This window comes from Gavia stellata, chromosome 10 (assembly GCF_030936135.1).
Source record: "Gavia stellata isolate bGavSte3 chromosome 10, bGavSte3.hap2, whole genome shotgun sequence".
Taxonomy (NCBI): Eukaryota; Metazoa; Chordata; class Aves; order Gaviiformes; family Gaviidae; genus Gavia; species Gavia stellata.
Genome location: NC_082603.1, coordinates 31,390,659 through 31,414,159, shown reverse-complemented (window position 1 = coordinate 31,414,159; position 23,501 = coordinate 31,390,659). Strand labels below are relative to the sequence as shown.

Here is a 23,501-nt window from a genome sequence, read left to right as displayed (position 1 = left end):
TAGCAACCTGAATTTGGACTGTTCCCTCATCAGAAAAGCCCATATTTTTTGAAGTGACTGTGCCTGGGTTTGGATATTTGGGGTTTTTTTGGAGGAACGGAGGAGAGATTTGACAATCTTCAAGATCAGCGGGATAGTCTAACTGAAGTATCATTTCAGCCGTGGTTGAATATTGAGCCTATAAGCTTAGAAGATTCCCACAAAGGACATAACTTTATCCTGTCCTTGTGATTTTGTGCTTTGATTCAACTAACTAATGATTTATTGTGACCTGGAAGGTAATAAAAAATACTATGCTGAAGCTTTTATTGTTTCATTTTGGTATGTGTTAAATTTTGGTACTATCTTTTACTGGTGTTTCTAACTTCCACTTGCCGTGTAAGTTTAGATTAATAACCCGCGTATGAACTCGGGAAGGCTGCAGGCACGACGCGTGCATGTTCAGCCCTGGTTGTGCTGCTCTAGCCCATTTCTCTGGTTAAGATGCTTGTCTCAATGGGCTTTACTACATCCCATATTATATTTTCACAAGCAATTTGCTTGTTAAAAAAAGAAACTCGGTAAACGTGGAGAAGCTGTATTTTCTCCACCTCCTTGCTTGAAGACTTTGCTGCTGTGATGTGTGCTGGATCTGGTCAGCGTGGCTTAGGAAGTTCCCGAAAGGGTATTTTAGGTAAGTTGTAATTGTCACATCCAGCTTTCCCAGGACAAAACCAACTTGACTCTTGCAGTGCCTGCCACCTCCATCAGAAATGGGTAAATCAGACTGGTTTCTAGCCTGGATTCAGCTGTTCCCTGTCTTTTCATACCATCTAGACACTTGACGTTTACCTGTGAGGCTGGAACATGGTCTAGGCTGCGGCTGGGGACTTGCAAATCCTGTGGTAGTCGTAGTATCACTAAATTACTTTACAATGCTCCAGTTTCTCCCTCTGTCAGGTGGATATAGTTGTTCCTCCCCAGCTTCTCTCCCAGACAGAGAGATTTTGTTGAAAGTGCCCCAGTGAGTCCATGCAGAGGTGTTAACAGTCCCCAGATTTCCAGCTCCTAGTTCTTCTACCCTGATGGCTGAAGAGCCCAGCAAGCATCCAAGACAACTGCCAGATTTCAGGTCAAATTATGCCTGCAGATTTGTCTTCCTTTGATATCCTATTTTAACACCCCGCTGCTTGTGTAAATCAACAGAACTGGAGATGAAGACAGTAATTATTACCATTATGAACATTTTTTTTTTACTTGTTTGTAGTGCAGCACTGAGTCCCACTGTGTTGGGCATGTTGCAGCAGCACAACAAATGCCAGTCCCTCCCCAAACTCCCCAGAATCTGGCATTTCTTTTGTTTCAAGTATTTTGGGGTGGGATTAAATGTTTTGTATCTTCCTGTGTCTCTGCATTACATTGTATAGAAAGGAATGCAATAATTTTTGAGCCACTCCTGCTGGGGAATTTTTTGCCTGCTCTAAAATCGCAGGCTCAGAGGGACGCAGGCGTTCGGGTAGTCGGCGTGACATTGACCCCGAGGTAGAAAACAGCTCTGTCTCAAGCGCTGCCCTTATCTATTCTTCTGTTAGCTGGTTATCTGGAGTCTGCACCTTGCAACCTCAGGTGTATTGTCATCAATCATTTGCTATTTTCTTTTGCGTACTGGTTCCTCTCTGCCCTTCCTTTGTTAATAACCCAGTTCGCCTATATCCATAAAAATATCTGATTGCGATACCATTTATCCAAAGCACCATACATCAATCATGTACTTATGAGCGAGATAAACAAGGTCTCCTGGGAAATATGCCGCAAGAAATATATAGGATAAATAACTATATCAAATGTATGTCAGTGTGCAAGGGGGGAAAATCCATTCACTAAAACCAGGGTGGGACTGCAGTGTTTTATTGTACCCTCTAAGCTTTTAGTTTAAGTAAGAAACGTACATTTTTGCTGCTTATCTCATCTAGCACAACTCTCACACTGGCCACTTCAGCATGAGATATATTAGCCTCTTTGACTGGCATTGTAAATGTGTAATTGCTCATAATCTGCTTTTTTCCAGACCTTACAGGCAGCTTCTTCCTTTCTTTTGACTTCAGCTTCACCGCTCCAGAGTTTCAGCCATGCGGGTGTCGGAGCCCTGGCTGCGGTGGGGGACTGGAGTGGGAGGAGAGGGGCAGCTACCGAGCTCCCTTTGGCATTTGAAGGAAACCCTTGGGTTTGTATTTCGTCGCCCTGGGTTGCGAGGTCAAGGATGAACTCTGCCCCGCACATATCCTCGCTTTCAACTCTATACTCCAACACCGCGGTGTTCAAAGTGGAGAATGAACAACTGCAGGGAAATCCCAGCTTTTTGCTCTTATTTGGATGTGCTTCATGGTGGTATTTCACACGCAGTTTCTTTGATCACTTGGATTTGTTCTTTTTTTTTGTGTGGTTCTCCAGCCTGGGATCAATCCTTCTAGAAATGGCTCTAAAAGCTGAGGATGCAGGTTGCCTTCCCACAGGTCCCATTGCTCCCCAGCCTCCAAGGCGTCCGATCTTTCTGTTCATTAATTCGTTCCCTCTGGTCACAAAAGAAGTATACTTGGCTTTCTAACTAAGGTGACTTTATACTCATTTACTTTCAGGCATTCTCCTGCGTCCTAAACAGCCGGTGTAAAGGTAAGAATTGCCTATGAGCCAAACAAGTCCTTGGTGTAAGAGCACTGCCTCATGTTTCTATGTACCCTGCCAGCCCAACGCCGAACTATTGATAGAACCATTTGATGGGAAAACTTGTTTTGATCCTACATTTCACATTCCTCTGGGTTGTCTAAATCAGAGCGATATATGGATGCTTCATGCTGCTGCATTTTCCCAACATAGAAGACATCAGATTCAAGCCTTTGGGACCAAATTCATCTTTGGGTGAATATCACTTTTACCTGGAAAAACAAAGTTGGCCAAAAGGCCACAGCTTTACCACCCATCATAGGGATTTTTCACCGAACAATTACATCTCAGTGTTCGAGCCAACATCGTTTGTTGTTTTCATATACAAAAACAGCCTATAGTTCCATTTTCAAGCAAAAGAGAAGCTGTGAAAAAGTTGTTCTTTGGCAAACATGCACACAAAAGAATATATGGGGCCAGCTCTTCAGGTAGCATAAATCAGCTGCGGCGAAGGAGCGACGCTGATTTACATCAGCTGAGTGTCAGACTCTAAATCATCACTGACATGCTGTTGAAAAACAAGCATTCCCAAGAATCAGACCTATAGCTGAGCAATTTCTTTCACTAAACCATGATTCCTTTCTACTCCCTCTTTCAATTCAAAAGTATATGGAAGTGCTCCTTTGTGCTTTGAGGTTTTGTTGCTGTTGTTGCTTTTCAGAATGCCCAATTCCTTCTCAGGGCTTTTTTTTTTTTCTTTCCTTGTAATGAAAAGCACAGTAAAATGAAGTGCCATTCGCCTTCCGTCCACCCCAGGTTTTTGTGGCAGTTCATTAAGAAGAGGGAGCTGCGGGCTCTCGCTGTGGTCTCTGGACGCAGTTCAATAATGTGTGTATTCTTGCGCTGAGATTTACGTCTTACATTCAAAAAAGCCCCTTAAATCAAGCAGCCCGTTAGCGTCTTCTCCAGCTCTGGGTGCCTGGGAGATAAAACGCCTGTATGCTAATAGTCAATTCATCACTGATCTTAAAGAGGAGCAGCCTTCGTTTGTGTGTGAACATCCTCTGCCGAATGGTTGTGTTTGAGCCTCTCTATTTATTCCTTTATTTATTTATTTAGGATTCTTTGTCAGTTTGGGTTCACGTTTCGCAATGATGCTTTGGCATCTTTAGGCTTAAGCCTCCTCCCATGCAGAGCAGCATATGGCTTTGCTGCAAATGCAGCCCTGGCCAATATGCTGGACTTAAAAATCTGACGGCGCCAACTTATAAAAGTTTCATGGTACATATGTCAATACCAACTTCATAAAAATGCAAGGATCATGAGCTTTTAGTGTGTTTCCCAAAGACAAATATAAAAATTTCTGCGAGTCAAGCTTGATTATGTAAACATTTTCCGTAAATTTATTTCATGACACGTTATAGCCCCACAGTCACCCAGCAGCAAAACCACCCATGTGGATTCTCCACCATCTCCTGTCTCACAGCTGTGCCGCTGTGAACTGGTGGGGCTCCCATCACGTCTCGTGGTGCAAGGGCGAGGGGGCAGCCAGGCGTGCGTTCCATCAACCGGAGCAGTTGGTCTGCTTTTAAACAGCAAACCCAGCATGTCTCCATGCATACAGAAATGCAATACTTGATATTTCTCCCCGGTGTGATTCCATTGCATGATTATGCCCAGAGTATTTATAGCCCAGCACAGACTCCAAACCACTCTCGACCATGTACCTGGGTTTTCAGCAGGCTTTGCTCTGCAGGTCCCTCCCCGCGCAGGGCTCCCCGCCGTGCTGCGGGGCTGGGTTGTTGCACTGCCGGCTGCGCCGCGCTGTGCCCGACTGGCAGGGACCCCACTGTGACCAGCAGCTCCAGCGCCCGTTTGTCTCACCACCTGTAAACATATATGAAGCAGCATCACCATCTTCAGATGGCAATACCCATTTCTTTTTCTCCTCTGCTCGTTTGAAAGGCTGCGGCTTGGCTTTCCTTTCCCAAAGGGCAGCTGACAGCTCTCTCAGCACTAATTTTCCCACCTCCGACCAACGTAGAGGGACAAAAGTCTCCTAACACCATGGAGCTGTTTTGAAAAGTCTGCCCGTCCTTTTGGAGATGGGTCATTTCAAGGCTTTTTCATTACGGTACAGACTGAGTTGTCAGGAGCGTTCAATACTATGGATTATGGCGGTGCTCCTGAATGATGGGAATGCTTGATGGCTGTCATTTACTGTCGTTTTTTATTTACTCAACTGGCCTTCATGCCTGGCTTGGGCACTTTATTAATCCAGACAGCACAAATGGATGTGTGTGCTCTTACTTAGTGCTGGCTGAAAAGCTGGGTTTCCCGTCCACTGGAACATTGTTCTTTAAAAAACTGGGTTTGGTCTTAAATAAGTTTTGAAACAAAAAATTATCTTCCTTTCCTGTGAGCTGGAAGCATCTGTGTCCCCGCTATTGCTAAAAGCAGGGAGCACAGGGGCCGGCCAGTTCGGTGCGCTGCTTGGGGGCCAGGTCCTGAGCTTTCCATGCTCCTCATCTAAGGCAGATTCCTTGGATTTGGAGACAACTCAAAGAACCTGAGATTTTTAAAGAAACCCACTTTTCAGTCACTGAAGCAATGCTTTGAGTTCAGCATCATAAACCATCTACCTGGCTCTGCTCTTACTCCTTATCTCATCACAGCTTTGATTTTCCAGTGGTGAGACCCTAGTTAGGAGCACACAGTGGAAGGCCTGGAGCTCTGCCTTTTTGTCATCACGGATCAGGACAAAAATACCCAGAAAGAACTGTGACATTTTCTGAAATAAAAGAGTATGTTCCAAGGTTGGCTTTTTTTGCCACCCATTTAATTTTTTTAGGATAGTATATAAAGTAATAAAGAAAGCATAAATAAAAGCCTGTCACTTTGGAAAAACACATTTTTTTCTCCCCCAAAATAGATACTTCCCTCCAGTTAAAATGTTTCCCTATGGGGGGGTGGAATCTGGCAATGTGGTGATTTTTTACTATAACAGCATTTTTGGTGGCACATTGCTTGAGCACCACTTCCCAGTCGCTTAGCTGGACCCTTGCAGCCTCCCTTCCCTCCCCGCCTGTCGGGTTTATGCTCTCGCCCTTGGAGCAGGCACCCATTAGGAGATGCTGCAAGCGCTCCGGAGAATCGCCATCCCAAGAATGTGACACGGCGGTCAGTGAGGACCGGGTGACGGTCTCATTTACAGTAACGAGCTGTGTCCGTAGAGCCCTTGGTGGGCAATGCAGGCAGCTGAGCTTTGCCAGGGTGCTGCCACCACACTCCAACTCAGCTCTTTGCAACGTGTCAGTAAGTTTCCAGCTATTAAACACATCCTCATTTCCACTAATTTATTTATAATAATCACCTGCGCTGCTAATTTAACTCTCTTGCAGGGCTGCTCAGGATAGCGTAGCCGCACAAGCAATACAGAAGCGAAGGCTTGATTGATGCATGAGTACAAGGAGCTGTTGGTTAACCACGTGGAGGGGAAGACTCTCTCCCTTTGCTGCCTTTCCCCCTTCCCTGCTGCAGGTGCCCGCCGGGGTCTTACCTCTGCGCTCAGTCTGCTCGCAGGCAGGGCCTCCGTAACCTGGTCGACACTGGCAGAAACACGTGTCTCCCACCAAAATGGGTTCACCGTTGTTCTGGCACGGTCCGCAGCGGCAGGCGTTGAACTCCAACAAGTAATCGTCCAAAGCCCGTTTCAGGTTTTGCCGTTTGGTTTCCATGTCACCAAGGTTGCTTCTGCGGAGAATTTCGTGGATGGGCTGCAGCTGTGTAGGGTGGAGATGAATAGCGTGGAGACAATTTCAGTCGGGCATCAACTGAGATGCTACCACGCCACAGTTAGATTGCTGTGACACTGCTGGATAAACTCAGGGCTCAGAAAAAACTCATTTGTCTTCCTTGACAGCTCCATGTACATCATGCAAATGCGTTACCATGACTGATGGGCCCCAGTAAGAAACCACCGTTCCAAAACCTTCCTCATCTTAGAGGTTTGTGCGGGATTGGCTTTGCTGGACATGCCTTGGAGTTTCAGTCTGGATTCAAATGATAAATTAAAACACCCCAGTAAGCACATTTTTTGGTTTATTTCTTAGTGCTGCCACGATCTCAGAGATTCTTGTATGCTTTTTGCCTTTTTGAACCAAAATGTTTCAGTAAGAGCTTTGGACAGTGGGTGTCATCAAAACTTAATGCCAGCCTACCACTAATGGTGACCAGATTGTGAACCATCCGGTAAATGCTGAGCATGGAGAATTTTACCTACCTACATTTTGCCCTTTGATCCAGCAAAATAATATTGTGCCATCTACAGCTTTAAGAATATAACCTGTTCATAATATTTCCAGCAGCAAAATGCAGTTCCTGTATACCATTCAGCAAAAATAGCCCAGCGTGGGCACCTGTAATTAGAACTCGCCTTCTCAATTGAAACTGTTTTATAAAAATGGTTGGATGAGCCGTAGGGCTGCGGGCTCATGCGCTGGTGGTAGCGTTCAACCTCCTGAAACGCTCTGAGCAGCTCGTTGGGGTGTTTTAGGTATTAAACTGTGTTTAGAAAATGGTTCCCTGAAAAATCTCAGCCCTTCTGTTTTCACCAGTAACAAAAATTAGACTGAATATTAAAACTAAAAGCCCAAGGCTGGTCTGAGGACACATGTTTGTATTTGTCCACCCATGCATCTGTGCGAATGCTGCATGTCCTGGCTGGGAATCGGTGGAAACCGGTCCCAGAGAAGAGCTGGACATCGTGTCATTGCACAAGGCGCAGTGGGAGCGATTCGTGGGGAGGATCAGCTGGGCTTTGGGAAGAGCTCTTAGACAAATTTGCACAAGCCTGTTTAACAAACGAGAGGGAGCTGCAGATAAGAGCTGCTGAAGTGGACATGAGTGCTTATCGGCAGCTCCGGTTGCACAGCAATTGCTGAGCTCCAGAGCAGCCAACGGAGAGGTCAGCACATGGTTTACCAGAAAACTGCAATAAATTTTGCCCAGAACTGATGGGAACTTGTGCAGAAAGGTGAATAACCTGCAGCATGCGTTCAGCTGGAACCAAAAGCACTTCTACTTTATCAGGACTTTCTGCTGCCCAGAAAGCTTTGCAGATTCCCTCTTGCCCTGCCAATAACGCAGATGGTTCCTGGTTCCACCTTCCCTTCTCCCACCCTCTGTCAGAGCCAGGAGCGGGTGTGCTTTCAAACGAAGATGAGAGGGATGGAAGTGGCAGCGTGTTCCTGCCGTGACCGAGGTCCTTCCTCCGCACCCCACGGCTGCGCTCCCGGAGCAGACCAGCGATCGTAGCGTCTCAGGGTAGATGAGGTGCTCCTAACCGCAGCTGAGGAGTGTGCCCGCCTCCTCGTGCCTCTGTGGTCTCTGGCCCTGGATTCTCGCTTCCTTTCCATCCCCTCCACTTGCACCCATCTCCTCCCCATCTCTGAAGCCCTTTAGGATGCTTCAGTGATCTTTCCATTGTATGAGGCATCCAATAAAATGAAGGGAGGAGGTGAACTTGGCTGATTTTTATGGCCATGGACCCTCTTTGTGGAGCATGGAGAGAGACAGGACCCACCTGACAAAGCAGCCGGGAGTCCCCTGCTCTAAAAACTGCCGGAACGACCCATAGCAATACCCACCATGGTCTGCAGAGGTTAGGCATAGCCACTGCGGCTCTGAGGCAGGTGAAAAGCAGGGGTGTCTATGCAGAGCCTTTGCTGGATGGGGGTAAGTCTCCTTCCCCAGCCTCCCACGAGTCCCCTGCTTATGCAGCAGGGTGGTCAGCACTGGGGAGAATAATAGGGAAGAATGCAACCGCAGAGAGCCATTCATTGGGAAGCTGTTTGGGGACACATCAAAAACTTAACTCATCACTAATCCAGCATTAAGCTCCTTCTCCGTCTCCCTGCGGATGCAGTCGGTGGGAGATGTACTCCCCATTGTGAAATGAATAAGAGGTTACCAGATCAGTGGCCCATTACATTTAATCTTGTTCTGTGATGGGATCACAATAAAAATACGAAATGATCTGCTCGACTACACTTTCATTCCTTATAGAGGTAGAGTTTCTTCAACTGCAGAAAAGCCTTACCTCAAAATCAATAACAGCAGGATTATATTTTAATGACCTTCCCCAGTGACGATACATATTGCCATCCCAACTGTTTAAGAGCCCTCCGCTGTAACTGGTATCTCCACCTCTAATCCGGGGAATAATATCTTCCACAACTGCACTGTTGCTTTCAGCATCTGAAAAGTTGAATTACACCCATATTATTTAGTTACTGTTTCCACACATACACCAGAAACTGCTTAATGGAGGTGAGATCAATCATGCAAAGGGCTATCAGAAAGCGGCACTGATGCTGCCTCCTGAAATCGATGGGAGCTCGGCGTCCCCTGCTCGCAGGGTGAGCCCTGTCACGTTATCACAAGGCGGTCGGTGATGAGTTGAGCATCACAAATGCTCTCAGCTGGTAAGACCTGAAGAGCCTTCATGCTTCCAGTCTTTGTTTCTAGTTAGCACATAGGCTAACTAATCATGCTGTCTATGGCTCGTTAAGTGATTTACAAATCTGGGGCTTCCTAGCCTCTTTGAGTACTTTTTATAGTCAGTTTTGACTTCTTTAATAGTCACCATGTTGCCCTTATCATCCATGCCCAGTCTGGCATGGCTGTAGGGACTGCAGCCTTCCAGCCACCCCACTGACTCTATTTACACCTGTTCATAATGCAGGAATTGCTACCTTAATTCCTGTTCTTTCAAGAGCAACCAGTACTCCTGGAGACTTGGACCCAAAGTCGCTTTGGTCCCACGATTGGGCCTGAGCCATGGCTGAGGATGGCACCAAGAGCTCCCTTCCTTCTTCATACCCTTATGTGACCCTACTTGAATCTCCATGCCCAAGTGACCAAAAGAAGTGACTCAAAATGCCTTAACAGACATCTGCCCTGCTATCATACCAGTTTTCAGAAATCCTTTCTTTGCACAGTCAGAGGATGACACAGACGCTTCCAAATGCAGTTTACTCTCGCTGACTGTAAGGCCAATTGACCGGCCAATACAGGCACTTATCTCTTCGGCACTGATGTCTGCAAAACAGAAGGGAAACCAGTAAAATCAGTGACTCATTCTGAGTGGAAGGATGTTCATTTTCCTACTTGGCTTTTTTTTCTGTCAATGAAGAAAATATTCAGTTATTTGCATGGCCTGTTTTTCAAAGTCAAGAGCTATTCTGGGCAGAGGACAGCCTTTAATCTTGCAGTAGAAAAGCCAATATTTTATTGGGGTATATTGGGCTTATCACATAATAGGTGAAAAGGGAAATGTCTTTAGTGTAAAATTGTTTCCTTAGAAAGCATTAGAAGAAAGTACAAATCTTAACACAAGGCTTCAGGCATGTATTTCCTTGTTTGGTCTATTTATTTAAAAACTTTTTTATTTTTTTTACAGACTGACTCATAACGAGGGTAAAGCTGGGAACAGCAGCTGAAACCAATAGATACTTGCTAATTTTCCTAAACTGAGGATCTGACCAATGTATTGGTGGCTTAAGTAGCATCTCACGTAGCAACTTGCAAAAGGTCTGCCTGCTGAGAGCTGCTGAAGCCTTACTGCCTGCTGCTGGGCTGCTGCTACCAGCACCACCACATACATCATGAAAATATGTAACTGGAGACCCACGAAGCGACTGCAGAGGGGAGAAGGGAACTAATGAGGTAGTTTCACCAAGGTAAGCAATGTGCGTATTTCATACAGCCTGGTTTTATGTACACACTTCAGTGTACTGCAAATATAAGGCCGTCTTCTGTAATAGTTAAAAAATCCATTGATTTCAATAAATATGGGTATTGTAAGTAATAGTTAACTTTCATATTGCTCTTTTTGTCAGAGGACCTTAAAGTGTTTTACAGAGCAGCCTGGCGATCGATACCCTGGTATTGAAAGGGAGGCACAGAGGTCAGTGGGATTTGTGCATTGTGGCTTAATGGTCTAAAGATCGAACCTTCAGCCAAGCCCCAACCCAGAGCATTGTCTGCTGAACTGCCTCACCCCAGCACGGGGGAGCAGTGTCTTGTCTTGCTCGTGTCTAAAATACTGGTAAAATGCCCATAGCTCTGGTTTCGCTCTCTTCTGCACACCCTGCAAGAGAGGCTTACTGGAGCCACGTGGGGCATGTATCTGCTCGTTGGCTTGGTGGGTCCCAACCGGCGGAGGTGCTCAGAATCCGAGAAAGGGGCTACAAGTCCTGGATTCAAACTGGTGAGAGCTGAAGCATGCTCGAGACTTCAAGGGGAATTACATCCCATTGCAAAACTGGGCCCTTGAGAAAGATTAAATGTGTAGCACTCAATTACTTGTACTAAACTGTTCAACAGTTGTAAACACAGTGGATAAAGTTCATTCACCCAAAGCAGCATGAGTGATTGCTTATCTTGGTGTTGGAGTGCCATAAAATTAAACTTGAGGAACACCCTGATTAATTGATTCACCATGGTTCCCGTTGAGTAATTATGTTCAGCGAGGGTCTGCCAATACAATTCGCTATTGGTTGCAGCAAGATCGGGTCTTGATAAATGAAAAGTGGTTATCATTGCAAAAGGGTGGTCATAGAAAATATTGGCACTTGAGGGGGGCCCCCTGATAGTTTTTTCATATGATATAATTTGTGATAGTTAAATGTGCTCGAGTGATAAGATTTACTGCTGCCTTTTGAATTAATCAGAATATATGAAGACTCTTTCCAATTTACTCTGTGCATAATGTTTCTCCCATAAATGTTCTTGTAATGTGTGAACACATTATATCGTTTTCTGCTAAATAATAGAACCATAATAATCTATTTTAAAAACAAGTAATGAAAAATATTGATGGCAGAGCAACAAGGGACCTCGTTCTGACATATGTATTTATTTCACTCATGACCACATCCATACAAGCCCTTGCAGCCTGAAAGCTAGAAACGGGTCTGGCAGCAAAACTGCAGTGCTAAGCTCTGCACCGGTGAGTTGTGGTCTATTCCTGGGTATGTAAACCCAGAAGGTGAATTCATTCTCAAAATTCAGGTTTCCTAGATGCTTGAAGTCCAGCTCATGCCTAGCTAGATGCTCAGCAACTGCCCAAGCTGTCTCTCGTTTAGGGAGGACTCAGTCTAGGGATCTTTTTCCTGGGCATGTGCTTTAGTCACTGGTCTATAAAACAGAAGTGGTTCCTCTTTCAGAGCATTTAACATGTAGCCTCAGGGGGTAGGTGGGCTCTCAGGATGCAGCAGTTGATCTAAAGCAGGTGCCTTGCTGCTCAGCCCTATGGGGGCTCAGCTGTACATCTCCAGGCATCTGCAGAGCTTCAAACTCATCTTTTGAAGCTCTAATTTTAAGACTTGAGCACTTATATCCTGATCCTGACCATTCCTCAGGGGAGGCAGATAATCCTCTTGCAAACACAGCCTTCAAGCATGGCTGTGATAGCCATTAGAAAAATCAGGGGTTTTTTTACTAAATGCTTTTAGACAGTGGCATATCCACCACTGCAGGTGGGTCCTTCTGGATCTACGTGGTGTGACGTAGAGCATTGCTGACTTGGTAAATGTGGACTTCCTAGCAGAGGCTGGATTAGATGAAAATAACAGAAGTATGCTACATTGGAATGAAAATTGCATCTCTCCTGGGGCACACGTTTGTCTTTTGCTGAACTTCAACATCCTTCTTTCCTAAAACAGGGCATCTTGTAGCAGTAAATCTCCTCCTTATATACACAGCAAGCACAAGATAAAGCAAAATAATAGTCTCCCTCCACATGCTCTTGATTCATTCTTCCTCCGAAATTAGCAGGCTGCTTCCTGAAGACTTGCTTGCCAAGATCTTGTTCACTTCAATATCACTCACTCTTCAAAGTGGATAAATGATTTGAAGAGGCATCATGTTTCCAAACATTAATAGTTTAGGGACTTGATGAAAATTCTCTCAATTGGTAATTTCTTGTGGAAAAACTGGCGTGGTTAACACTCAGTATGGAGTGCATAGTTATCCTAGTGTTGATGGTACCAAACCATTTCAGACCGGAGGCAGAATTTGGGGCAGAACCATGGGAATTAATGGAATTACAGCAATTTGCACCAACTACAGCAATTTGAACCTGTTGTCCAAGATCACAATTTTATTTTGCATAAATGTCCAGCCTGGAGTTACCAAGGCAGCATTACCCTCAGCGGAGTGGAGTGATGGTCCTTAGGGGAAGTGGGATCTATTGCATTGTCAACACCTTTGCAAAGGTTGACAATCCGCTTAGTATACTAAAGTACCATATTATTGTTCTGCATCTTATGTTTTTGATTAGGAAAAATGTTATGCTTTGGCTCACCAGTAATGGCTGTTCTTGTGATCTAGATGTCTGCAGTGGATATTTTATGTAACTGAGATTTAGAGGTATGGCTCTCTAGCCTCATACACTCTAATTTGTTGAGAACCGGAGCTAACAGAGGTCTGTTAGTCTTCAGATATGACACTAACCAGAGTAAAGTAGCAGAGGTATTGCCAAGTGCAATGCATTATTTCCATTTACAGAAAATTGAAAGTCTCACTATTAGGAGGCTGAAACATGAGTGGGCTGTCTTTCTTTACCCTGGATGAATTTGCAATCCTTGAGCGTTCATGAGAACAGCCAGAACAAAGACTATAAGAAAAAGGAGAAGTTTAGAGAAGTCTAGCGAGTGACACTGGGAGGTGATAGTTGTGAGGAGCAGCCAGAGCCAGATGAATTACTATGGTGGACTGGACCCGCTGCATGGTCTCCAGGTTGGAAATGCTTGGTTTAGAGCAGAAAGTTGTGAACAGAGAATATCTTGTGGTTTTCTAACCTTTTCTTCTCATTTCCTCCTTGTTAATGATGAGGATGTACTCAAAGACGCCTCCCATAGTGCCGGATGTCATGAAATGGGTGCCGTAGTCATTGATGAATTTGGCATACATGCCATAGTTGTAGGTGTCCGGAAGCTCCCGCAGGGAGAGCAGCACATCTTCATCCAAAACAATGTTGTCCCTTCTCATCTTGAAACGTGCTGTCTGCACCTTCGTCATACCTCTGATGAATCCAACCTCCTGTGGGTAAAGAGGAGCTGCCACTCAACAGTCAGTAAAAAAAAAAAAGTAATTTCTAGTCCTTAGGTTTGCAGAGAAAAGCCTGAGTCTGTGACTGTCAGTGGTTGTTAAAGGCATGAAAACCAGCCCTGGTTTAAATGAAATCAGTGGTAATTCTTTTGCAGGGAGTGTCTCTTTCTCATGTGGCTATATGAGGTGGAAGGCAGAGCCATGGGTTTGGATGCTGTAGGGTTTTTTTATCGATGTGAGAATATGATCAGAATCGGGCTCCACATGATTCCCCTCCACCCTTCATTTCTGCTATTTCTTTTTTTCTGCCTTCTTTTCCATGCTGTTTATTCCCTTTTGCTTTTTTCACAGCCTCAACCACTGATGCAGGACAAGGGCTCATGGCAAACCCAGCCCGGCAGTGGGGGGATACCCCGGCCAGGAAGGTGCTGATGGGGGGGAGGATTTTCTGGATATACCACCAGATCCATGACTCCTCTTCTAGATTGGTCGTTGCCCCGCACAAGGCTCTGGTGCAACCAGAACAGCCCTTTAAATGATTCCTCCAATAATAGATCATTGTTTAGCTGCAAACATTGTGTGAGTCTAGACAAGGGCACAGTAAATACTAAAATGGTGCCAATTTCCAACAGCTTTTAGGGGCATTTCAACTCAGAACACCATCAAAGTAATTCTTCTTTATTGTTTTCTGTCAGCAGCCGCAGGAGAAGTGGAGACGGGGCACGGTAAATGTGGGAAATACCAGCATTCCTGTTATTAGATTGGAAAGGGGCCGTCACAGCTAGTCTGTGATGTAAACTCACTGTGAGAAATACACCCTATTATCAGGTACTCTCTTTTCAGCATGGTATTTTAACCTCCTGTAAAAAGTAGCGTATTTCCCCATCATAAGGCAGCTTGTATTAATTTGAACAAGATATATTTGCTACTGGAGATCGTTCCCTGAGGACAACTGTTTTGATCAACATCTTGATATTTCCTCCTCCCTCATCATCATTTTAAGCATTTTTTTATTTACGTGCTTAATGTAGCCATGAAACAGGATGGGGTGAGATGACATGTGTTGTGGTACTTCGTAATTCAATTTTATTCCCACTCCCTATTTGCTAAAATGTAATAAGAACAACAAACAGGATTACTAACGATCATACATTTGCAATTACATGAACAAATTAAGGTACAATTACTATGTGTTAAAAAATGCAATTGAGAGACTAAACTGACATAAGTTACAGCCAGCCCATGCAATGCACAGATGACATGATTGGAGCATATGCGTCATTGATTTAATTTTTTTTTACCTTTGCAGTGTACTGCGTGAAATTCTTCAGGGATCCTTTGCCACCTGATAAAGTGAAGCCCAAGTCTAACTGGAAAGCTGATTCTCCAGGCCCAATTCCAATGGTAAAGCCTTTTGTTCTGGATTTATCACTTTTAAGGGCATCAAGCAGATCCTTTGAATCATCATAAAACTCAAAAGTGAATCCAGAATCGGCATGAGCCTAAAGAGAAAGGAGCAGACTTTAATTTTTCAAGTACTTCCCTTCCTTTTTAATCTCTATTTCTTTAGGGAGCTGATGGTGCCTCTGTTGAAGCCCGTGATGCTCCTGACAGCACCAACACTGAATTCAGTGAATGTAAAATGAAGAATTTAGTCACATGCCGTTTCATTTGGAAATATGTGAGAAATGTGCATAAAGCCATGCATTTTGCTTCATCCATGTCCAGGCAGGGGAAAGGTTTGTGTTTAGCCACTCAAAGCAGTACCATCACAGGCAGAGTTGGTAATAGTGCCTATTAAGCTAGCTTGACACTTCACACTATAAAACCTTCCTTCCAGTTCCTTACAGCTCTGCCAAATCCAAACGATTTTGAGTGAATTTTTTCTCTCCAGACTGCTTCTGGATGAATTTATTTAGGAAAAAAATTCAACAACGGTGATCCAGCCACTTGAAATGGCAACGCTAAAAAACAAACATTATTTTGCCTGTGTTTTAGAGAAGTGACCTTTTTCTCGACAGCTCTACTTTGCCAGCGTGTGGAATTGAGCAGCCTTGCTGAATCTGGGCTGTGTCATTTGCTATCTCTATAAAAAGCTGGCTAAATTACCAACACTGAAAAAAAACCATCTCACATTGTCATCAGTGACTTCTTAGACCCTGTTGGGTAGAAGCTCCTAAATCAAGATGCATATGGGGCATGGTCAAGCATCCCTCAGTGCCTGACCATAGTGCAGATGTCCTTTCACTGCTAGCAGCATATAAAGGGGAGGAGAAAATGTGGTCTGTGTGGTGGGTCTGTCTGGGTACAAACTGGGGACTAAGGGGCACAGCGGAGTCTGCCTGCTGGGAGGACATGAAAGCCACTTGCGTTGAGCCAGTGGCTGTAATATTCCCCTGGAATAATGCCTGTTTCATTCATTCATGTCAAAAAGCATGATAATTGGTTAACAGTGTGGCCAGGGCACCCACTTATGACATGGGAGACCCAGCTTGAATCCCTCCTCTACTTAGTTCAGTATCCAACATCAGATGTGACACCACCACCCCTGCCCCCCAGTGTATAGACATTGTGATATGTGGTGATGGTTTTCAGGATCTTTGTCTCGCTCAGAATTTGGATTTATGTCCCTTGTAGCCATGCCGTAGACTTAAAATGCTTTCCAAGTTTGAACCACTAGCATCCTTCCCGTTTTACACATGGCCAACTTCATCCGTAGTGAGGCAAATGGATTACGCAAGCTCTACAGCTCATTAATAGCAGAATTTAAAGAAAACCCATTTCTCTTGGCTCTGACTAGGCCAGAGTAAGCAGTGGGGATGCCTGGGTCATAAAGCATGTTAGTTCCTTGATGTGCCATAAAACAGCATTTATATCATATATTGCCTTTTGTCTTGGGGACAGCTGGAGAAAGGTACCTTGAAAGACAACCTATAGTGAATGATAAAATGTACGTAATGTCTTTATAGGAAACTTGGCTTTTAGCTGGGAAAACATTGCTAAATTTGACTTACTAGGAATTGGTATATGTGAAAGTTGTAAGGTTTACGGAAATACTTCTCGTCATCTCCATAGTACAGATGTTCACATGCAGCATCGTACTTCAGCTCCCGCCACTCTCCATTGTAGACATATTCACAGTGGCCTCCAAAAAAATTAGGATCATATATGTACTGGCTCTCTTCCTGTGTTAGGATATTGTATCTTGGAAAGAAATAGCATTCAGAAAGTTATTCATAGCTCCTGCTTTATTTTCCCAACAGTCTCTGTCACTGTCCTGTTCTCCTGTTATCTATCTATCTCTGACTTTGAATTTGGATAGCACCTAAAATATAAGGTTTGGGGCTGTTCTTCTTGCTATCTCCCTCCCAAAGCTAACAGGAGACAAACAGCCATTTTATTTCCAAGACATTGCTTTGGACTCATATGCTGGAGATGGAAGAAATCAGTTAAATTGTCCAGTCCATCCTGGCAAGTAGTTATGAAGTCTCAAAGTCCTGGAATTCCTCCAGGTCCCCCATGAGTCTCTTGCAGCCTAATGCATCTCACTGTCACAAAGTGTTTTCTGGCATTCCCTGTAATTGTTTTCTATCTTTATTTCATCTCCTTCCTTTTAATAATGGTCCCATTTCTCAGGCGAGTTAGCACCCTCCCTAGACTTGCAGTCTGCTTGTGCTTTGCCAAGTCTCTCGCTTATTATTTCTTCACGCCTCTTTCTTCCTGCTCTCCAGCCACCACAGCTGCTGCCCTCTGAAATCCCGCCTGTCACTTAATATTCCCTGCAATTGCGTGGCCCCAAATGAAAGCATTATTCAAAGTAGACAGCAGCATTGCTCCTCACAACAGGGAACTGTCTTTAAGACTAAGATAGTAAATGCTATTGCTTTTGTGTGTTCTGCGGGAGAAACACATCAGAGAGCAGTATTAAATGGGGTGCTCAGTGAAAATTAATATATGTCTTGAAAAACTTTTGATGGACTCTCCCAGGCCCTGGACCAGAGAGACATTTATTTCAAGGACTCCAGAGAACATCAGATCAAGCTGATGGGGAAAGTTATCTAATAGGTGACTACCTTCTCAGACTGTAGCCCATGTTCTCCAAGTGAAACTAAGCAGTATCTTGGTTAAAACACAAGATTTAAAACAAAGATGTCACAACAGACAGTTTACCTTTAAACTGGTTCTGGATTCCTCCTTTGCATGTATTACCTAACCAAAATTTGAAACTGAACACAGCAAAACATTTTCATGGCTAGGTGTATTTACCCTGCACGTATTCATGTGGAGCTCAGGCTCTCTGCCTTGAATCTGTGCTCTGAAATCCTAAATCCTGGAGTTAAATCTCCTCCTTAAGGATGAACGCCACCAGGATGCTGCATCTCCAACGTCTACTGTTTCCTTTAATATATTGCTTTTATCAGCTGGAGAAAGTTGTAAGATAACTGGACTCAGAGAAGTGGGATATATTTTTACATGAGCATAGAAAGGACACTCACAAGCACAGAATGGCTGAGAGACACCAAGGTCAGATAGTAAATTTGAGACAGAATTTGAAATAAGAGCTGGGATGAACACTCCTGCCTCCCTCATTGCTACCCACGGTCGGATGGGACAGTAGCTCTCTTTCGGGTTTTGTACAGCACCCTATCAATTCATGGAGCGCTGCTATTACGAAGGAAGAGCAATATAAAAAACTTAATCCTGTTTTGATTGTGAGAGTAGCAGCTATTGATTAATTACTCACCCTTGGGCTGCTTTTTCAGACCCTGGGATTGGAAACAGATGTTCACAAGGGCTTTCAATATCTTCATCCTCACAGTTATCCTCATCAGACCCATCTCGGCAGTCTGGCTCTCCGTTGCACACAAGATGCCGTTTAATACAGCGACCTGAAGTGCACAGGTACAGGTGAACGCTTATCCATCCTTCAGAAAACCTTGCTGGAGCTTGCACTGATTGATTGTGTTGTTTTCCACCCACATCTCAGGGCTAAGAGAAGTCACCCTGGCTGTTAAACACAGCGCTTTTCCGTTGGGAGCTTGCTTTTCCCAGCTCCTTGGGGGGAGGTTTTCCTTTGCAACCTGGAGCGAGCATAGCTTGGAGTCCAAGCCAGCCGCTCCCTTGGGCTCCCATGGGATGGGAATCGAGTAGAGGTCACCTCACTGGCCTGATTTTATTATCTACAATCATGCTTTTGGAAGGGAGCTACAGGAAGCAATAGCTTCTCTACTTGGCTTAGGGAAGTCAGCTCTGTCTGGTCAAAGTGCAGTTTTTCCTCTTCCCATTGCAGGAGGTGTTTGGGAAGCGTATTGCAATAATTATTTATAGTTCAAGAATGGATGCGTGCAGGAAGGGCAACTTGAAAGTGCTTTTGCTTCTGGGAGTGAGAACGCTATGACATGATATTTGGGCAGGAATCAACGCACTTGCCTCAATGGAGCGGTGACGACCTGCTCCAGCTGATGAGCTGGTCACAGAGCTGGTGCACATTTTTTTCTAAATTTCAATAGGATTTTCATTAAATGCTCAAGATGGGAGTTTGAGCCACTTGTGTAAAAACAAAAATCCGTCAAGGCTAGTCAAACTTTCAGAGAACAGCCGTATTGTAACCTAATCCTCAGAGCTGGGGATGGCTAAAAATAAATAAATCACCCCAACAGATTGCTAGTTGGATTCATGATTGAACTATGTCTTTTGCAGGGGGAGAAAGTGGTGTGTTGTGGGAGCGGTGGTGCCCATGGAGGGGAGTGTGAGCACGTAGCACAGCAGTTGGAGCAGAATATTTCTACTCTCTTTGTTACATTGAAAAATTAACCTTTTCCATGTCGCACAGCCTTCTTTTCTATCCAAATCTAAGCGTAACGTGAATGGATTTCTGTAAAAGTGGGGAAAAAAACAAAGATGGGGAAATTTCCTGCTTTCTCTTGCACTGGTTCACCATTCTGCCGGCTGGGCTGAACGCATTTTGGCAAAGCTCTGCCCGTGGCAGGGGACTGAACTCATCCCAGGTCTGTCCAGCCAGGACAAAAACCTTCTTGGCAAGAGTTTGTGCCCAGTTCACTCACCTGTTTCCTCGCACCGAAAGTCCTTCCCGCAGCTGGGGGGTCCAACACACGTCGTCTCGGCACGGCAAGCTTGCTCGCCCCAGAGGTGCCCCGCGCATCGCCGCCCCGCGAACCCCGCCGGCTGCACCAGCCTCCGGTACCGGTGCTGAACCGCACAAGAGAGAAAAACACCACCACCACCTAACTTGTATCCCCCAGAGACATCACCTCCACAGGCTATAAATCAATTAAAACTATCGCTTTTATCTATATTGTTATTTTTCTGTGTAGTCCACAGACTTTGCAGGTGATAAATGGAGAAGGAGAGTCAGCAGAAAGGTGGGAGCTGAGGAGATTTGCTTGAAGTTCGTACAAGTGAATTTTGGGGGGGCTGAAAGGACTGTTTTTAAAAATATCTTCCCTATTTTATACCTTGGAAATAATATGGAGTTTTTCCAGTCACACATGCTTTGTCCTGGAATATAACAGTCTCAGATGGACACAGACACTAATTACAGCACTGATCCTGCAACATTTCTGATGGATTATTAATGAGAATTGCTGCTCTTTAAACTAGGGGCAGGGGGGGGAAGGAAAGGGAGAAGAGCCAAAAGTCATTTACTGATTATAAGCACAGGAATAAAGAATGCAGGGATATAAACTCAGTAGAAAGCAAAATTATGTCAGGTATTTGAAAATAAATTCTTGAATTATGAAGACATATGTGAAATGATATAAAAAATTGAGAACAGGAGCTGATGAATGAAGGCTGCTTCTAATTTCTTTTCATTGGAATATTTGCATTAAGAATCAGGGGATACTTAATTAAATCTGAGATAGAAAAGGAAGAAAGTCTTGGGCAAATATTCTGGCCTGATTCTTCCACCATTTGCCTTGATTTCGCATTTTGCTGTTCTGCTGCCTTAAACGAATTTATTCCCCAATTTACACCCGGGTGAGTAAGAGCCTCTCTAGTAGAGGAGCATCTCCATCATATTTGGATGAGTTTACTGGATGCTTCAGAATGATGAATATGTATAATATATATAATTAATGTGTGTACATCCTCATCACAGACACATCTGAAGATAAATGAATACATTATGGTGCAGTCTTACTTTTTTCTCTTGGCAAGGAAAGCAATCAGTCCACTCTGACCACTGGCTCAGCTGACAGTCGACAGGAGCTGGAGAATTAACATCTCTGCTGCTTCTTCTAAGGAGCGGAAGAGATAGCGGTCTAAGGTCTTTGAAGGTCTGTTTTAAGGAGGGCTGGAGGCTAGCAGGGAGAAAATGATCTGTGTGTGTGTTTTCCCACCAGAAACCTATTTTGAAGGAAACGGGAAGCATCCCTTAGCAGGGGGGGCTGTACTATCCGAGATACCCTGTCCAAGTATTCCCCCATCAGAATTGGTCAGGGGCAGCAGGTGCAGGACCTGAGGATTTTGTCTTGGGTTTTCTGCTCTCCCAAGAGATCCTAGCCCCTTCCAATAGGTAGTTGCAAGAAAAGATGTATACATCATATATATAAGACCACACTGAGTAAACAGAAGGTGTGTCGAAAAGAGACAGGTTTTAAGGAAAGGCTTCTTCTTTGCTTTCTTCTCAGAAGCACGTCACAAACTCCAGAAGTAGTGATGTTTATCACCTGGGCCTTTTCTGAAATCTGTTGATTTCACTTTTTTTTACACCATTGTGAGCTCATGGTCAGTATTTTTCCTGACAAGTATGAAATCAGGGTCTGATTCCCATGGGCTTTGCGGAGTGGTGGGAATGGCTGCACCAACAGTGCTGAGAAGACATGGTACAAAGCCGTGTTGACCATGGGTATTTGTTGGTTGACTCTTTCTAAAAGGAAATACATAAATTCTGAGAAGAGGGGAAAAAACTAAAGGAAGAGTATAAAAGCAGAAAATAGCAAGGGTGCTGTATCTCAATGGCCCTTGGATCAGACTTTCTGTGCCTACAGTGAATATCATTATCCAACAGCAAGAAAATACTTCTCTTGCCACCCCAGCCCAGTTGTTATGATCTCTATTTCCATCCCTACTTCTACAATCTTTATTTGTATAATGTGTTTCTTTGTCTTGAGGAGCAATCTGTAGCATGTCAGTACAACTCTGTTTGCCACAGCCTTCTAAGCATTTTGAGAGGTTATTCTGAGCCCAAACATCATCATTATTATAATTATTATTATTGTTATTATTGTTGTTGTTGTTATTAGTTATTATTATTAATTAAATATTATTATTATTAACTAATGAGCAGTCTGTTTTACTTAGGAGTCTGCAGTCCAAAGAGAAATATTGATCATTAGCAGAGGTACGGAGCACATTGGGGATTCATCAGAGGCTGTAGAAGAGAGACTACTAAATGAAAGCTGCAACAGCTCAACATGGGAGCCCGTGGATGCAGATCAGCACATGAGATAAAAAGCCACCGTGTCTCCAGGAAAACAACAGGAGCCTGCAGACAAACATGGAGCTGGAGGACACGCATGTATTGATGCCTTTTCGCTCTGACAGGAGGATTTGTGGGCTGTATCCTTCAGCACTTCACAAAGTACTTAATTGGCTCACCTTCGATTGGATTTTACATTTACCTCTTCATTATTCTGCCTTGTTTGATAAGTTCATCAAACATCAAAAATCTCGTCTTTGTTCATTTTCAAAAGGGATTATTGGAATAAGCCTTCATAATTAAGTGTATCACTACCACATTTTTTCCTTTCTGCCTTCTCCTTGTCTACACATTCCAATTATCACTGATACCTTTTTTGATCCTTCTAAATCATATTTGTCTTTAGAACAAGCCTAAAATTAATAGCTGTAGAAAAAAAAAATCCAACCATTTTCCTATCATGACACTATAGCTTTAGAAAAAGGTAACTAACTTGTTTATTCCCTTCCTTCAAAGCCTAAACAACACTCCTATAGGTTAATAATATTGTTCAGGGGAAAAAAATAGAGGTATGAGGATCTGGCTTGGATTGAAAACTGGGTTATAAACATGCACTTGTTGACTTCACATTGTCAAATGCAAAATAATTACAATGAAAAAGAAGATGAAAAGTATTCACTTGTAAATCATCCTGTATATGGAATTCATTCGAAGTGCCCAGACCCAGTATGGTAACTTTTGTAAGGAAGTCTAAGAAGGCTTAATCATCATCTGTAAAAGAAAAACCATTGTGCAAACAGTTCATATAAGAAGGAACTACGATGCCTAGATTGGGCTTTGGACACGTGCCAGTATTTTTTCCTTCTGATAGCTGTTTACAGAAAGCACAGTGTGTACATGCCTTAAGTCAGGACAAAATTGATGGGCTGACTGACCTGCCCGTAATTCTATATGTGAAGTTGGGGGGGGAACAGACTTACCTCTGGGAAGGTAATGCCTCAAGCTCCCTGCGTGCTGTAGCCGTGGCCTGATGTGCCATTAAAACCAGTGAGCATATAGAGAGAATTAGAGGAGAAAGCTGACACAGGCTCCACTGCATTGTTTTTCCATATGTAAATGTTTGCTATAGATTAGCTGCAAACAAAAGCTTTAGGCTTCAGGATGCCGTGGGGCAAGCACTGCTAGAAAAAGCACAGAGCCCACCGGCCTCCAAAACGCTGCGGTAAATCATTGACAACAGCACAGATCAAACCACAAAGAATCAGGACACATCCCGGAGGCCTTTGCCCTTTCGGAAACAAAT

At 44.0% G+C, this 23,501-nt stretch overlaps 1 protein-coding gene across 2 annotated transcripts; it reads right to left on the bottom strand.

Moving 5' to 3' along the window:
• Positions 1-4,375: 4,375 nt before the first annotated feature.
• C8A (complement C8 alpha chain) lies at positions 4,376-23,297 on the bottom strand. 2 transcript variants are annotated; one of them, XM_059822211.1, is made up of 11 exons: positions 23,179-23,297; positions 20,918-21,014; positions 19,821-19,965; positions 18,500-18,644; positions 16,770-16,959; positions 15,057-15,257; positions 13,506-13,746; positions 9,613-9,741; positions 8,741-8,910; positions 6,200-6,422; positions 4,376-4,527 (listed from the first exon to the last, which is right to left on the bottom strand). In XM_059822211.1, the coding sequence occupies exons 1-11, from the start codon at positions 23,295-23,297 to the stop codon at positions 4,376-4,378; spliced, it is 1,812 nt and encodes a 603-aa protein (XP_059678194.1). The 2 variants fall into 2 exon arrangements, with proteins under 2 accessions (XP_059678194.1, XP_059678195.1); XM_059822212.1 differs by having other exon boundaries at positions 8,741-8,898.
• Between the last annotated feature and the right edge of the window lie 204 nt (positions 23,298-23,501).